At 52.2% G+C, this 15,736-nt stretch overlaps 1 protein-coding gene across 1 annotated transcript in view; it reads left to right on the forward strand.

Annotated features, from left to right (window-relative positions):
* Window positions 1–12,056, forward strand: part of TMEM108 (transmembrane protein 108) — a 154,803-nt gene extending 142,747 nt beyond the window's left edge. The window contains exons 3-4 of the mRNA XM_068545610.1: window positions 6,849–7,003; window positions 11,934–12,056. Of these exons, the coding sequence (XP_068401711.1) occupies window positions 6,849–7,003; window positions 11,934–12,056 (278 nt within the window). The remainder of the gene's footprint in view (window positions 1–6,848; window positions 7,004–11,933) is intronic.
* The last annotated feature ends 3,680 nt before the right edge of the window (window positions 12,057–15,736 follow it).

Raw genomic sequence — 15,736 nt, forward strand, 5'->3', positions numbered from 1 at the left:
ATTCTTTCCATGTGTCTAGAGGCTCTAGTTTACAAAGGGAGTTCCCATTATTTTTAATCATTCATCCTTGAAACAGACTAGCCAGAGGAATAAAACAAAACAGAAAAAGCAAACATACCATACAGGTGGGGAGTAAATCATCAAGTGAAATGACTTGCCCAGGGTCCCAGTCACACATGAGTCAGCCCAGATCTGGTGGTAGAATCCATTTGACTCAGCACAGCATTTCCTGAGTACCCACTGTGTGCCAAGCACTGTTCCAAGCACTGGGGACCCAGAGGTGGGTCATGTGGCTCCCCACACCCCCAGCTGCCAGAGCCCTCTCCCCACCTGCACCCCCATGGGCCACACCCACCTGCGTTTGCAGTTCTAAAAAGACTTCTCCAGCCCTTTTGCCATGTCTGAGGTTGAGATTAGATAAGGTTTTACTGCAAAGTGGAAAACCCATGGGCTGCCTAAACCATGCATAGTAACATCAGCCAAGACAGAAGCAAGGACGCAGCCTGGAAATGCACCACGAGAATGCTTCTGGCCCTGACAGGAGCCTTCAGCTGCGGGGATAGAGCGTATTACTTCATAAAGGAAGATTGCCCCTGGGGACTGCAGCCCCCGCTTCCTTTGGTGTCTGTCTTGCATTTCCACCATCCTCAGGCCACAAGGTTCCAGCCTAGCTGCCTCCACAGACAGCTCCCTGTCCTGTGGGACCATCATTGACCCTGTGAAGGTGCTGATGAGAGGGGCATTGAGAAAGGAGACACTTGTCCAGCTTGAGAACGCTGTGCTCTTTGGAAGCACAGATGAGTAACTAGCCAGGCTGTTTTCATAGCCTGGCGCCACTCGAGTCATCAGGCAAGCAGACGTCTTCCAGGGCTAAGGGCCCTTGTATTTCAGACCTTCCCAGAAGCTACATTTATCCTAAAGCAAACTCCAGCCCTCAAAGAAGGGTCTCCTCCTTTGCTAGTTTGCCAGATATTTCAGGCGATCTGTGTTGGTAGCACAGTGTGTGCATAGATTTCCTCATCTGGCTTTTCAGAGTAGCCCTGGCCCTGGCCCTGGTCCTGCTTTTCTGCATTCAGCAGAAGCCAGGCTTCAGAGGCCGGGGCTGCCAGGCAGGCTGGCAAGTCCCCAGTTTCTGGTGGAAGCAGAGGGTGATCACAGCAAGTCTCAGGCCTGCCCGAGAAGGGATGTCACCACTTCCACCTGTCCTTCCAGATCGTGAGCCCCGCCCGGCGGCTGGATGTATATTGTGCCAGGTCTGAGAAATGCTTTGTCTCCTGAGCCACACTGGAGACAGCCACACACAGTTTCAGATGTGCTGAGAACCGAAATTGATTGGATCCAGGCCACATTTGGCTGGGGCCCGGGAGCCATGTGGCTCCTGAGCTGGTCTCTGCTGCCACCATCAGGACGCACAGCACACCACCTCCTACTGGAAGCCTCGGCCTGGCACTGAAGGGGGGTCCCTGCTCTCAGCTGTCAGTGCTCTGGGTTTTCATCAGGAGGTCAGTTGTGTGGCTCTACCAGGTTCCCTGGCCTGTCCTGCACATGCCACATCCATTCTTGAGAATGTCGTCATCCAGCCTCCTTGAAAGAGATGGGGGTTATATGGGGTGAAAGCAGGAAGCGAGGCCAGCTACGGATGTTGTTCATCATCAGTCCAAGTTGAGCTGTCCAAAGCAGAGTAGCGCCTCTCGCTGACCCTGGACCTGTGAGGGTCCACGTGCACCTCGCCCAGAGCAGGTTGGCTTCCTTCCAGATGCACAGTAAATGCCGTTGGAGCATCAGTGCAGTACTCAGAGATAACACATCCTTGTGCCCATATGGCTCTTGGCTATATTACCAGTTGTTCTGTGAATATTACTGAAAGCTGAATGTATCTGTGTACCTTTCACTCACAGACCCCAATGACTTTGTAGTTATCATATTAAAAAACCTGGGTCAGAAGTGCTTTTCCAGTAAAAAGAATAGAAGAGATTAGGACAGGAAGGAAGTTTGACCAGGAGGTTGTCTCCTTGGGGCTTATGAGCCAATTGAAGGAGATGGGGAAGCCTTTAGACAAGGAAGGCTTTTCCGGGGTTGTCCCCGAGGTTGGACCAGAGTGCCGTGGCCACACTCTCACAGCTCTTCCCTGTGCTTCCTGACCAGCGCCCCCTGCAGGAACCTCCTGGAGCTTCCTCAGGCACATCCCTACCCACCAGGGCGGGGAGTCAGTGAGCCCCCAAAACTGCTTTCCCCAGGCCCATGGCCTCTGTCCAGCCTGGTCTCCTTCTACATCCTGAGGCCTCCCCTGGCCTCCTCCCCAACCTCCAAAGCGGGGAAATGACTGTCCACAGCTGGGCTGGCACCACCTGACTAATCCCCCTTGAGTGTCTCCGGTTTCTCTTCTACCTAATGAGGGGCCAAACTGAGACGTCAGAGCTCCCTGCCCTCTCTCACTTTCCTAACTTTAAACCCATGTGAATCACTTGAGAGGGAGCCTGGTGTGATAGGAAGCCTCGGCTTGGGAATCAGACACACCTGGACGTAACCCCAGCTCTCCCACTCGTCACCTGTGGGACTTGGACAGGTTAAGCCTTGGGCCAATGTTTTCTCACCTGTGAAAATAGGACTAGCGTCCGCTGTGTTAATTCAGGGCCTTCAGGAGGCAGATACCAAAGCAGAATTAGGCCTGCAAGAGATTTATTTGGGAAACACCTGTGCAGTCTTAAGGAAGGGGCTGGAGGAGGCAGGGAGAGCCTCAGTACCGCAGTAAAGGTATGACACCTGAGGAAGGAGAAGGGGCCGGAGGGCTGGGAAGGAAGAGGCTTCCCAGCAGTGCAGTGCAGTCCTAAGGAAGTTTCTGCCAGGTGAGGGTCGTCCTCAGGCTGTTAGAGGAGTCTCCTGTCCTGCAGGAACAGGCCTGCATAGTCAGCCACGGCTGGGAGCAGCCCGGGAAGCGTGGCCTCGGCACACACGTGGTGGCGAGTCCAAGGGGAGGCGGCTGGGGCGGTCCCTCGGCTGTGCCCCTGCAGCAAGAAAGCTGAGCAGGCACTCCCAGGGCTGCAGCAGCCTCCCCAAAGGCTTGTTGCGCACAGCAGAGCTGATGCATCTGAGGTCCTTTCACAGCATCTGCCACAGAGAGGTGCCAGATGAGGGCAGTGGTCAGATAGTGATTATATTCATCTTGTCAGGATTTGCCACGCATTCTCCAGCAGGCCATGGAGAGCACTTTCATCAGGTATTTGAAAAGCAACCTCAGGGTCCTGTATGCTCTCATTTCCATTTCCCATCACACAACAGGTCCCATCCCTGAAATGAGGCCCCTCCCAGAAACGTCAACACAGTACCTGGGTTCCATCTTCACATCAGCAACCCTCCTCCTTCCCGTCATACATCTGACAAGCTACAGCTGATTTCCCACTGACATGCCTGGGAAGCCGAGAGAGCTTGCTTCACCCTCACTCCAGTTTTAAAACTGTAGGAAATAGGGATCTCACTGACCTCCTTGAGAGTCTTGACAGCTGTTCCCTTTGGAGAAACAGAGCAGTTGAAGCTTTCAGTGGCATGGGAGAGGGGGTGGCTCACGCCCTGTGTGTGCACGGAGCTGTGTGGTTTACGCAGTGCTTCCACCTGCCTCAGGCACGCCCCATCCAGTGCTCAGGATGAGCTAGGACAATGACCATCAACGTCAGGGTGACAGAGACCTGGGTTCAAGCTCCAGTAATTAGCTGAGTAACCAGGATCAATTCTGTGAACCTCCGTGAACTGCAGTTGCCTCTTCTGTGAATGGGAAGAGTGCCAGCACCTTCCTCAGGCAGCTATTTTGTGGGTTAAATCAGACTGTAGAGCACCTGGGAATATAGTAGAGATTCCATAAGTCTGATTGTACTTTTCTTTCTGGGATGAAAGTTCAGACCCCAAAATAATGAAAGCGCTAAACCACAGTTGGAGCCCTGGCCTTGAACCACCCAACAGTCTTGCAGCCCAGTTTTTCTTTCAGGATGTCTCTTCAGGGATGATGCTGAGAGGACAAGAAGGAAACTCCTATTAGTTAAGCACCAGGCAGTGTGCTCAGCATTTTGCATTCATGATCTCTAACTCTCCTTACAACCTTACAGAGTCCGTAGTGATCAGCGTGATGAAGTGACACTTAGTGTAACTCACAGCAGAGTCAGACTTGAACCCAGGTCTTTTGGACTCCAAGCCTGTGCTCCCCCTGCAGCTGGGCTGGCTTCTGGTATGTAAGCGAAATGGTGTTAGAGAGGCACCAGGAACTCCCTGATAGACGTGTAATCAGGCCGGGGCACTAACAACATGGGAGGGGGAGAAAGCTAGGAACAGAACTCCCTGTTCCGACCCCCAGCCCTTCCCGCAGGGCAGGATTCTGGTCCTGCGTCCTAAACAGGCCCAGGCCCCGGAGCAGGGGCAGTGTGGGCTCAGAGGGCACTGGACTGGGGCTCAGGGGACCTGGATTCTACAGCTTGCGCCCGCCCGGGGTAGCAAGGGGGTTCATGCAGCCTAGCCCTCTCCCTGTGGCTTAGGTTTGCCCAGCTTGAATTCCCCTGGGCTGCTTCACCATCCCAGTCCTGGAGCAGGGTGAAAAGTAGTGACCCTGAAGAATAAAGACTCCAGAAAAGGGGAGAGGGGACCTGGGGCCTCACCCCAGTCCCACCACTCGCTGTGACCTGTGGCAAGTCAGCTGGCTGCTTTGGACCAGAGTCTTCTCATCTGTAGAACAAGGAGGTGAGCCCGAAACTAGCAGATTTTCAGGCTGACTCTGCAGCCTCCCTCCTCACCCCTTCCTCCTTCAACCAGTTGAAGAAAGGGCTCTTTGGAAGGAAGGGAGGAAACCCACAAAGCTTGAAGGAATCTCTGCCAGCCGGTCTAAAATTTCTTTTCCCTCAAATATTCAGAAATCGCCTTTCTATTTTTAAAATTTTTTGTGGGGACCTGGAAAAATGGTAAGCAAAGTAGAAGTCTTTTTGATCAAAGCAGATTGGCTGGAATGGAAATTTGCCCAATCTCTTGACTTTGCCTGGAAGCCTTTTCAGGTTGAGATACCAGCAAGGCCAACAGCAGGGAAGAGCTACAGAATTCCCCATTCAGCCCACAGGGCTCTCGGTTCTGGGCCCTGAGGTCTCAGCCTGTGTGGATGCCAGCTTTTGCAGCTTCCCCACACCCTGGCGTGCACAGGCCCCCAAAGCCAGCCAAGCCTTTGGGCTGCGGTAGACAGAGATAGCCTCCACTGCCCCCCGATGGCCATTGCCGCCACAGTACCAGCCTTTGTGGGCCGCTCAGCACGGGCCCCCCCCCCCACTCCCCAATGCCGATGATGGGCACCGCCGGGTTGTTGGATACAGCCCTGCCCACCCCTGGCTGAGAGTTTCACCCACCCTATGGGCTCTGGTGATGGGAGCCTGGGCAGGAGGTGCCCAGTCTTCATCTACTGGCTTCTCCCCAAGAGGGCGCCTGTCATCCTGGTCATTGCATCACCTGTTCCCCTGTGTGACCCTGGACAGGCCACCCCACCCTCCGACCTCGGAAGCCTTCCCTGTCAGCATGTCCAAGCCACTCTGTTCATACCTGGTTCATCAGCAACATCCAAACGTGCTGCTTCCTCCCGGGGCCCCCGAGTCTCCGAGACTGAACAGACAGTGTGGCACATCGAGCTGTGTGGAGGCCACATCAGGCCCGCCTGTGCAGTGCGGGCTCCACATCAGCGTTTGGCTTGTCTTTGTGAGGCAGAGTCATAGATGGTTGAGAGCATGGACTTTGGAGTCCAGATGTCTGGGTTTGCTCTTGGGCAAGTCACTTCACCTCTCTGAGTCTCCGTTTTCCTTTCTGTAAAATGGGGACCTCATGGAGTTACGTAGAGGATTAAATGAATTAATGTTTCTAAAGTGCTTGGAGCCACCTGGCACATAAATGCTATAAGACTGTTAGCAGCTATTTGTTTTTTGACGATGATGATGAGGCCAGAGCAGCTGTTTTATCAGGGTCCAAGACCTCTGCCCAGAGATTTGCTCTGTGAACCTCTGCCCTCTGTGGAAGTCAAGGCTCATTTTGTAAAATTCCCTGGGCTCTTCCCGTCTCTCTGCCACGCTCTCGCTCTGACTGAGAACACTCCTTATCAGTCCCATGGTGCAACTTGGTGCACACATGCCATTCTCTGAAGCCAAGCTCTGGGGAGCCGTCCCAGCGAGAGAGCAAGGCCTTTCCTTGGAGCAAACTCACTGGGTGGCACTGCAGCATGCACAAGTATCCAAAATCGCATCCACGCCTCTTGCCCCTGAGCCTATGGAGGCAGCCTCTAAGCATCGCTCTGGCCTCACCTCCCACCTCACTCTCCCACACCCACCCCACTCCAGCCATGCGACTCTTTCCTCACACACAGGCAGCTTGTCCCCACCTCAGGCCCTTTGCACGTGCTGTTCCCTCCACCTGGGACACACTGCCCCTGTTCCACACATGGCCAGCTTCTTCCCTAATTCCAGTCTCAGCTGTAAGGTCACTGCTCAGGCAAGCCTTTCACGATGGAGCCTCTCCCCCAGCTACCCCCTGTTGTCTCTCTCACTTTGCCACATTTTCTTTTCTTTGAACAGTTCTCTTGTATATTGTCTGACCCCCGTGCACCCCTCCATCCACACGCTAAGAGGGAAGCTTATGAAAGCAGGTCAGTCTTGTTTTTCTCTTCTCTCCCCCTCTCCCCAGCACCCTGCACAAAGCAGGTGCTCAGTGTTTATAGATATCTGTTGAGCAGACGAACAAACGAATCAACGAGCAGGGCAAGTGGCTGGATGTGTAACTGTCATGGCCCGCCTGACCCTGCTCGCCACCCTCCCGCTCTCTAACGCGGACTCTCTCGACAGCCGTCCTGCTGACCGTGTGCTGCCTGCGGAAGAAGAAGAAGCCGGCCAACCCCGAGAACAGCCTGAGCTACTGGAACAACGCCATCACCATGGACTACTTCAGCAAACACGCCGTGGAGCTTCCCAGGGAGATCCAGTCCCTTGAAACCTCTGAGGTAACGAGCCCCAAACCAGGGGCTGCCCTGGGGAGGGCTGCCGCTGTGGGAAGAGCACAGGCTCCAAAGAGAGCAGAGCAGCTGCTCGCCTCTTAGCCCCTCGCCCCTCCGAGCAGCGTGGTCCTGGAGGCTGTGCGCCCGCCCTAGCCCTGCCAAATGGGCATCTGCATTAGCGAGGATCCCCGGGGGCCTTCTGCTCACGTTGAAGTTTGAGAAGAACGGTTCTTGGGACTTTGGGTTTCTGGGAACAAGTCAACGACTGTTCACTGAGGATCGTTTGGGGGCAGGCACTCTCTGGGGACTGTGAAGGTGAAAGCTTGCTCTCGAGGGGCCCAGGATCCAAGATTTGGGTGAGGTACGAACCCCGACATCATTCAAAGCAAACTAGGGGGGCTACAGGGAGAGGTACAGAGCTGGGGAACCCAGTGGAGGAAAGCTTCACAGTGCAGGTGCTGGGAGGGTGAGTATTTGCCTGAAACCCCCAGCCGGCCAGTGAGAGAGCTGCGCTTTGACCCAGGTCTCTCTGACTGCAGACCTCTTTCCACTCTCACCGGAAGATAGGGCAGAGGCCAGGGTGTGGCTGGAAAGGTAGATGGATTAGGCACAGCCTTGGATGGGGTTGAATGGAGTTTGTGCTTTAGTCTTGGGCAGCAGAGGGTCATTGAAAGTTTTGCGCTTTTTGTGAACTAGTTGTAGAAAGATTGTGCTGATGGTCTGGTGAGGGCACGTCATCAGTGAAGGGATAGGAAGGAAAGAAGGGTGGTTTAGTGGATGGATGAATGGATGAGAGGACAGACAGACATACGAAAAATAAGTAGGTCACCTGGGATACAGTTGAGATGGCCCTGGAGAAGGATGACAGACGTCTGAGTAAAGGCAGGGGTAGCTGAGAGCTTCTGGAGGAACCGTCCCCTCTCATCCCTCCAGCAGCAGATGAGCTTTTATAAACAGGCATGTGATCACATCACTCCCGTGCTCAAAACCTTTCAGTAGTTTCCCGTTGCTGGTAAGTTAAAGTTCAAAGTCTTTTCAGGGCCTGCCAGGTGGACCTGTCCCCGCCCAACTCTCCAGCCTCATGTTACGCCCTCTCCCTCTTGTTTGCTAAGCTCCGGCCACATTGCATTTCTTTTCATTCCCTTACGGCACCAAGTTACATCCCACTCCAGGGCTGTGCATGAGCTGTTTCTTCTCCTGGCATGTTTTCTGTCCCTCCCTGGCACCCCCTTCGCTGTTCACCTCAGTGACTCCTACCCACCACTCAGGGCCCAGTCCAACCGTCACTTCCTCAGAGAGGCCTTCCCTGTCTGCCAGGCTGGGTTCACTCTCCTGTCGTATGGTCTCAGCTCCTGTGCTTTTCCATCGTGGCACTTATCAGGGTTGTCATTGTGCAGCTACTGGTCTGACATTATAGTTTAGAATGTCCCTTCCCCCCCCCGGAGTAACTGGTTGTCCCCATATTGCTATAACCCCAGGGGCCATTCTGGGCCCTCATTCTACTCCATCTAGCAGCAGCATTGGCACAGTCAGTCGTCTCCTCCTCCAAACGTTTCTCCGCTGGCATCTGGGCCCCATCCTGTCCTGTTCTCCCCACCCACCAGCAGCTCCTCCTCAGTCTCCGTCGTTGGCCCCTGTCTCGCCCCGACCTCCAGTCACGGGAGGGCGCGTGCTCAGTGCTCCCACCGCTTCTCTTCTCTTTCCTCTCAGCTCCATGCCTTTAAATCCCATTCCTCACCGTGACTACCAAGTTCTGCTCTAGCCTGGCCGTCTCCCCTGACCTCCAGACCCGTGTGCCCAGCTACAGATGCACACGTTTCTAACAGGCATCTCCAAGCCAACAGCCCGAGACTGAACTCTCGGCTTCTCCCTCCTGCCCCGACGCCCAGAAGGCCCCCTGGTGTTTCTCGTTATTAGATGGCACCGCCGGCCGCCTTCTCCTCTCGCACACCCCACCTCCCGTCTGTCTGCGGCCCCGTCGGTTCTTCCTCCACGTGAGCAGGGCTCACCACTTGCACTGCGACCCCTCATCCAGGCTGCCATCATCCCTCGAATCGTGGATTGCTGCCATCGCTCTGCAAACAGCTCTCCCTGCTACTGGCTACCCGCCACGGTCTGTCCTAAACACAGCAGCCAGATGATCTTTCCAAGGGAGGACCTCCCGTCAGCCACGGCTCCCAAGCTTCACAGGGCCCCTCTTCACACTTCGGACGGAATCCAGATTCCTCTTAGCAGGCGTTTCTCGGGCTGGCCCTGCCCACCTCCTCCCCCTCTGCCAGAGAGCACATGCCCCAGCCCAAGAGTGAGCTCGTCCTGGCACCTGTCTGAAATGCTCTTCTGCCGGCTGCCTCCACCCCTCACTTCCTCCAGGCCTCTGCTGCAATGCCACCTCCTCAGGGAGGCCTTCCCTGACTGCTCTACACAGGTTAGAACCCCACCCTCCAACCCCTGGTGCTCTGTCCCCATCCCTGCTTCGAGCACTTCTCACTGCCTGGCATTGCACACTTCTCTCTCTGTTGACTGGTGTGCATCCATCTCACCTACTAGAACATAAGCTGCCTGAGGGCAGGAGGATTGTTTGCTCTGTTCACTGACCTATACCCAGCTCCACGAACAGTGCACAGCACATGGTAGGTACTCTGTAAATGGTTGTCACGTGAGTGAACTTTACTCACGATTTACCCATTATCCAGCCCAAAGCCTGACACACAGTGGACGCTCAGTAAGAAGTTTTAGCTGAAGGACAAACAGAGGGACAGGCCTCACAAGGGCATTGACCTTTAGTGTGGCCAGGGTGCAATTTGGTGGCAGAAGTGTTCCTGAGAACTGTTACAGTGAGTGAAAAAATAGGTAACTTGGACAGGGGGCTGGCCCACTTTGAGTGTGGGCCGTGCACCCCTGGATCCTAAACTCCTCATATGCTCTTTACAGATTGGTAAATGAAAACCAAAGCTAGAGGACGGTGCCGGTGAGCGTACTGTCGCAAGGGCCCTGCTTGCAGATGCCGCAGTCAGGACCCCAGGGTCAGGAGGCTGCAGCGGCACCAGCGGCGGGAAGCTCTGCCGGCTTTAGAATGGGTTTCTCACCCTCCCCTCCCAGCCAGCCCCCTCCCCTCGTTCTGCTGTATTCTCAGTAACAGCAGCTGTCCCCTCCCTGGGCGCAGAGGCCCTGCCGCCCACCCACAGAGCGACCACAGTCACAGGACCATGAGCTCACTGCCGGGCGGCCAGCGTTGGAGGCTGCCAAGTGCTTTGCCTAAGCAAGTTTCCCCGGTGCCCTGCTCCCCTTCTGGGCTGATGAAAGCCACAAAACAGAATCCCGGCTGGATGGGCAGGGTTGTGATGCCCAGAGGCGCCTGGAAACTTTTCCATGCTTTCTCTTCTTTTTCCCTCCCCTCCTTCTGTTTTCTTCTTTCCTGCCTTAGTTATTTTCTACATAACTTTCTCTTTTCTACGCAGAGTAACTTCTCCCACGTGGTTCACCCTTGAACGCTTGCGTTGTCAGAACTGTAAAGCCGCAAGCCAGGTCTCAGGCTCCAAAATTCCCGTCCGCAGCTCAACCCCAAAGCCCAGTGGAGAAAGAGGATTTCTGTCCCCTCGCTGACATGCCGCCCTATTCTCCTTACTTAGACGGCTGGTCCCACATCCACCCTTTAGATGGGCGCACAGCTGATTCCAGACAGTGAAGGAAATTCTTGTCTTCTGAAAAGACATTTTACAACAAATGACCTTTCTTCCTGTCTCTCCTTATTACCCATAAAGTAATACATACTTGCCAAAAATAACATGTTTTGTTTAAAAATAAACTTCAGAGTATTAATCGTGGCTTCTTAAAACGAAGCCATTTCTAAGCTGGTCTGGCCTAAGCCGGTTACATCTAGGCCTGCTGCTGAGTCCTTGCCCTGAAATATCCTGCAGGCTCTGAGCCTTCCGTTGTGTAGAACTGGAACAAACTATGGCTTTTTTCTCTACGTTAACACCTGGGCCTGAGTCTGAGAACAGCCATTTTGTGGCCCCCAAGTGCTTGCAGTCCTTGGTAGCTGCAGCCAAAGCCATTCAGATGACCCGAGCAGATTGTTTGTTTCTAGGCTTTTCCACTCCTCAGACTGTGTAGACGACTGAATTTTTCACCCACCGCCTATTGTGCAGTCACACAGAGATTCAGATCCCTTCAGCTCAGCACATCTAGTGCTACAAGAAATGGGCCGAGAATTCTGACCAGGCTATGGGAGGATTCGGGAGAGTAGAATTAGCCTTGGAGGCTCTGACAGGTGGGTGGCAGGAGAGGAAGGAGGTGGGCAAGCGCAGGGTATGTTCAGGAAAGAAAAGTGGCGAGGCCTCCCGGAGGTCTGTGACAAAGAGTCAGGAAGGAGAGTCTGGGGCCCAAGTGGACCAGGTTTTGCCCACCAGGGCAGCATGGAAAGCAACGCCACCTCTGGCAACCTGTGGTGGAGGTGATTCAGGAAGCAGGAAGTCTTCTTTGGAAGCTGCTATAAAAGTCTGAAAAAAGAGCAGAAAGGGCTCTGTACCCCAGCATCAGCAGTGAGGATGGTGAAAAATGGTTGTGGTGGGGAGTGAAATAGGTGAAGGGGATTAAGAGGAACAAACCTCCAGTTATATAATAAATAAGCCTCAGGGATGTAACGTACACCATAAGGAATATGGTCGATAATATTGTAATAACTTTGTATGAGGACACACGGTTATTAGACTTATCGTGATGACCATTTCATAATGTGTGTAAAAATGTCAAATCACTATGTAGTACACCTGAAACTCACATAATATTGTTATGTTGACTATATTTCAATAACTTTTTTTAATGTTTACCAAGCACTCCCAAGTGGAAGTAAACGTCCCCGTGGGTACATTTCTTTAAGAATGGCCACCTGATAACCCCTACCCAGCTCATGCCATCTGCTCCCTCTGTCCCCCAGGACCAGCTCTCGGAGCCCCGCTCCCCAGCCAACGGTGACTACAGAGACACCGGGATGGTCCTCGTTAACCCCTTCTGTCAAGAAACGTTGTTTGTGGGCAACGATCAAGTGTCGGAAATCTAACTGCAGCAGCCCTCGCTTTGCCAGTCCCTACCTTTCGTCTCTAAATTATCAATATACAAATATATATTATAAATATAATCTTTGTGTAACCCTGACTTGATGAGAAACATTTTCAGCTTTTTTTTCCTAAGAATTGTCAACATCTTTTTTATAAGTGTGGTTTAAAAAAAAAACTTGACAGAACAATCCGTGGCTTTATAAAATAAAGGTATTTATAAGCAAAGCAGTTGCATTGATTGCTTCTCTTCATAACTGTCCTTGAGCATGTGGGGGTCCCAGCAGCCCCAGGCAGGTGAGGGGAGAGACCGACTTGTACAAGTTGATGTTAAAACGGCCAAGTGCACGGCCTCTGAGGCTTCTTAAAACTCTGCTTCCTCTCGATTCAGTGTGGCGGACCCCATTTCCGCCCCCTCCTCCGCACACCAGTGACGGAGCTGGGCCTCCGCCTAGAGGGACACCGGCGGACAAGGAAGAGGGAGCACCTCATCCTCCCAGGCGCTCTGAGCCTCGCGACGGCACAGTTGGCTGTCGAGGGTAATTCCATCCAAGATTCGGAAGCAGGCAGGAGCTGGAGATCGCGGAGGCATCCTCAGGCCACGCCCCCTGACATCCCATACAGGGAGCATCCAGGCCGGACTGCTTTCCCGGGCGACAGAAGGCTCCCCTCCAAGCACATCCCTGCATCCTCCCACCACCCACAAATGCATTAGACAGAGTGCCTTTCTCTGGAGAGGGTTTGGATGCGGATCCCAGCCCTGGAGCTTCAGAATGCTTGCTCTAATCCAAGGATCCAACGTTTTGGGGTTCACCTTCATTTTCTCAAAAGGCCATCACATCACACCACTGAGGAACAAACCTTGGACAGTGGAGCTGTAATTTTCTAACCCTTCCTCCCAGGATCTTAAAATAACAAGATTGCCAAAGCGGATGGCTCGGGAGAAAGATGTCATTGTATTCTTGCTCAGCCCTGCAGGCCTGCCTGGGGGTCACGGGGACGTCTCCCCTCACTGCTCTCTCCATCGGTGGTCACCTGCTGCCCTGTGGGCCCACGGCCAACAGGGGTCAGACCCCCAGAGATGTGAGAGGGGCTTCCAGAGATGGCTGCTTCTCCATTTTATCCCTACTATATAGTGGCTGGGAGAGAAGATAACTGCTTTGACCTTCCTTTCTCTAAAAGAAAAATAGTTTGATAGTATATTTTGAATATAGATGTTCTTATAGTCAGATTGGGACCTGAACTTGAATGTTGAGTCATTATGTTCGTGTTATTGCTGTGGTCTCTTTATCATAACTTTTTCCTTTCTTCCTACATTTTCCTTTAGAAAAAAAAAAAGATGGCCTTCAAAAGTGTGTGTTCTCAATGTCCTATGAACCTACTTAACATGAGTTTGGTGATTGTCTGTCTTCAAAGACTCTTCAACCCACAAAGAAGCAGGTTACATGTTGCTCTGAGATTCATTTCCCAGCGTGTTGCTGTCTGATCTTTCAACCTTGTCATAATATTTCTGTCGGTGATTGCATTTAAAATATCAATGTGTGTGTGTATATAGAGAAAGAAATCTGTTTGAAAAGTAAAATTTATATATAATATATGTAATCAGAGATACATATGTTATATATACATATGTGGGATGTATGACTTATTTTTCCGTATCCACAGAATTCAGCTACCATGTATATATAAATAAACTTATTTTATTAGCCAGAGGATTAAGTTGCTAATACATTTTGCATTCTTTTCATTTTGAAATAACTTTTAAGTCTTCCTTCAGTACCAACACTACCTGTCCATCTGTATTTTAAAATCTATTTTAACAGTAAGTTGGATTTTTATCAGAGTGATGAGCTAATAGCCATTTATCATTTGATAAAACAAATTCTTTAGAACATGTTTGAGATTTCTCCTCCCAAAAGTCATTTGTCTTCAGGTCTTTGGAGATACTGGTGTCAAGACACACCCTCCTCCCCTTCCCTGGCCTCAGGACTGTATTGTAAATATCTTTGGTCAGAGAAATCTGAAGTTAACCTGGCCACTGAGTGTCACCATTCCGTAGAGTAACAGTGCCTAAACATGGCACCTTTGCAAACAATGTAATCAGTGGCTTGAGCTCTTCACTTAGCCTTGGATGATGCATCCTAGAATTCCTGCAGCTCCTGGGACCCATCAGTGTCACCTGTTTTAGGAGGATGTTATTATAACACAGACTAATGGGAGCCACGGGCGTTCGGGGTGCACCAGAGGTGGTGTTCTCAGCAAGAAAGCCACATCTAAATAAATAAAGGACACTGCCAGCCTTTACTTGATCAAGTTGGTTCCTTAATCATATAATCATAATCATATAACCAACAATGATTTTTTATAAAGTACCTTCCATGTCATTTCAAATAGAAAAAGTAGAAGGAAAAAAGAAAAAGGGAGGAGCACATAGAATATTCCAGAATATTTAACTCTGCCTGTGTGACATTGGGAGGTACCCTGTTTTTTGTGTTTAGGGAGACAGAGGGGGTCCTAGATAAGTCACTGGACTAGGAGTCAGAAGAGGCCTTCTCATCCCAGCTCTGCCACCTCCTGGACAGGGGACCTTGGGTGAGTCACTGCAGCTCTCAGGTTGTCATCACACAAGGGAGAATAGGTGATCATAGGACATGTGAAGGTACTTCTGGAGTTGTGCACTGCGCAGCCCAAATGTCAGTGCATGTCAACCCTGAACCTACCTCCTAAGGTCGAATTGAGAACTCAGTGAAGTAAAGCATGGAAATCTGGCCAGCGCTGGATGGATTCAGCTGACCCCTTCCCCTTCTCTCCTCAAGGTACATTCCCACATCGCAGGATCTGGGGTAAATATCCAGCTCTGGGTTTTGGATACTTCATTTCTCTAGGGTTAAACTTAAATGCAGTGGGTTTTAGGTCCATTTTGTTATCCGGGGGACTGCAAGATCCTTTCTGGATACTGAGGGCATGAATTAACGTCTAGAGGGTGTCATCCAATCCCAACTTGGAGCACCCTTAACGATCTTACCAGAAAACCTCTTTGTTTTTATTTACTAGTTTTCTGGCAGTTGGGGAAACAGAGGTGTGGGGAACATCTGGAGCATAATAGGTGGCCGACATGTGTGGGACCTGAATTTGCCCACGGCCCCTTGTCTAGTGCATGAGAGAGTTAGAGCCCAGGCCAGTGCATGGAAAATAAGGTCCAGAGAGGGGAAGCAGTGTGGCCAAGGTCAAGCAGCTGATGAACACAGTGCAGGGGCGGGGGGGGGGGGGGGGAGGGGGGCAGGAAGGTGCCAGGGAGGGACCTGAAGCTGCTGCTGAGGGAGGGAGCGTGAAGGAAGCAACAGGCTTACTTTGTTTCTCTGGAGTCCCTGGGGCTGCCTCCCACCAAGGCTGGTTCACAGCCATCTCCAGGCACACCCCCACAGTCACACAACACAGGTAAGGCTGGAGAGCCCTGACATCAGCCCTGGAACACCTGGAGTCAGTCCTGGCTCAGCCACTCGCTGCACTTGTGATCCAAGGTCTCTGAGCCTCAGTTTACTCATCTGTGAAGTGGGGCTGCTGGGTGCCGCCTTGCCCTCTCAGGTAGTGAAATACACAAGCCCAGGTGAGCCACCTTCACAGCCTGCACTGATCCAGCCTCCCCACTACCCGCAGAAAAATCTAGGAGGTCATGTGCACAGCC

The sequence above is a fragment of the Eschrichtius robustus genome, chromosome 6, assembly GCF_028021215.1.
Source record: "Eschrichtius robustus isolate mEscRob2 chromosome 6, mEscRob2.pri, whole genome shotgun sequence".
In the NCBI taxonomy this organism is placed as follows: domain Eukaryota; kingdom Metazoa; phylum Chordata; class Mammalia; order Artiodactyla; family Eschrichtiidae; genus Eschrichtius; species Eschrichtius robustus.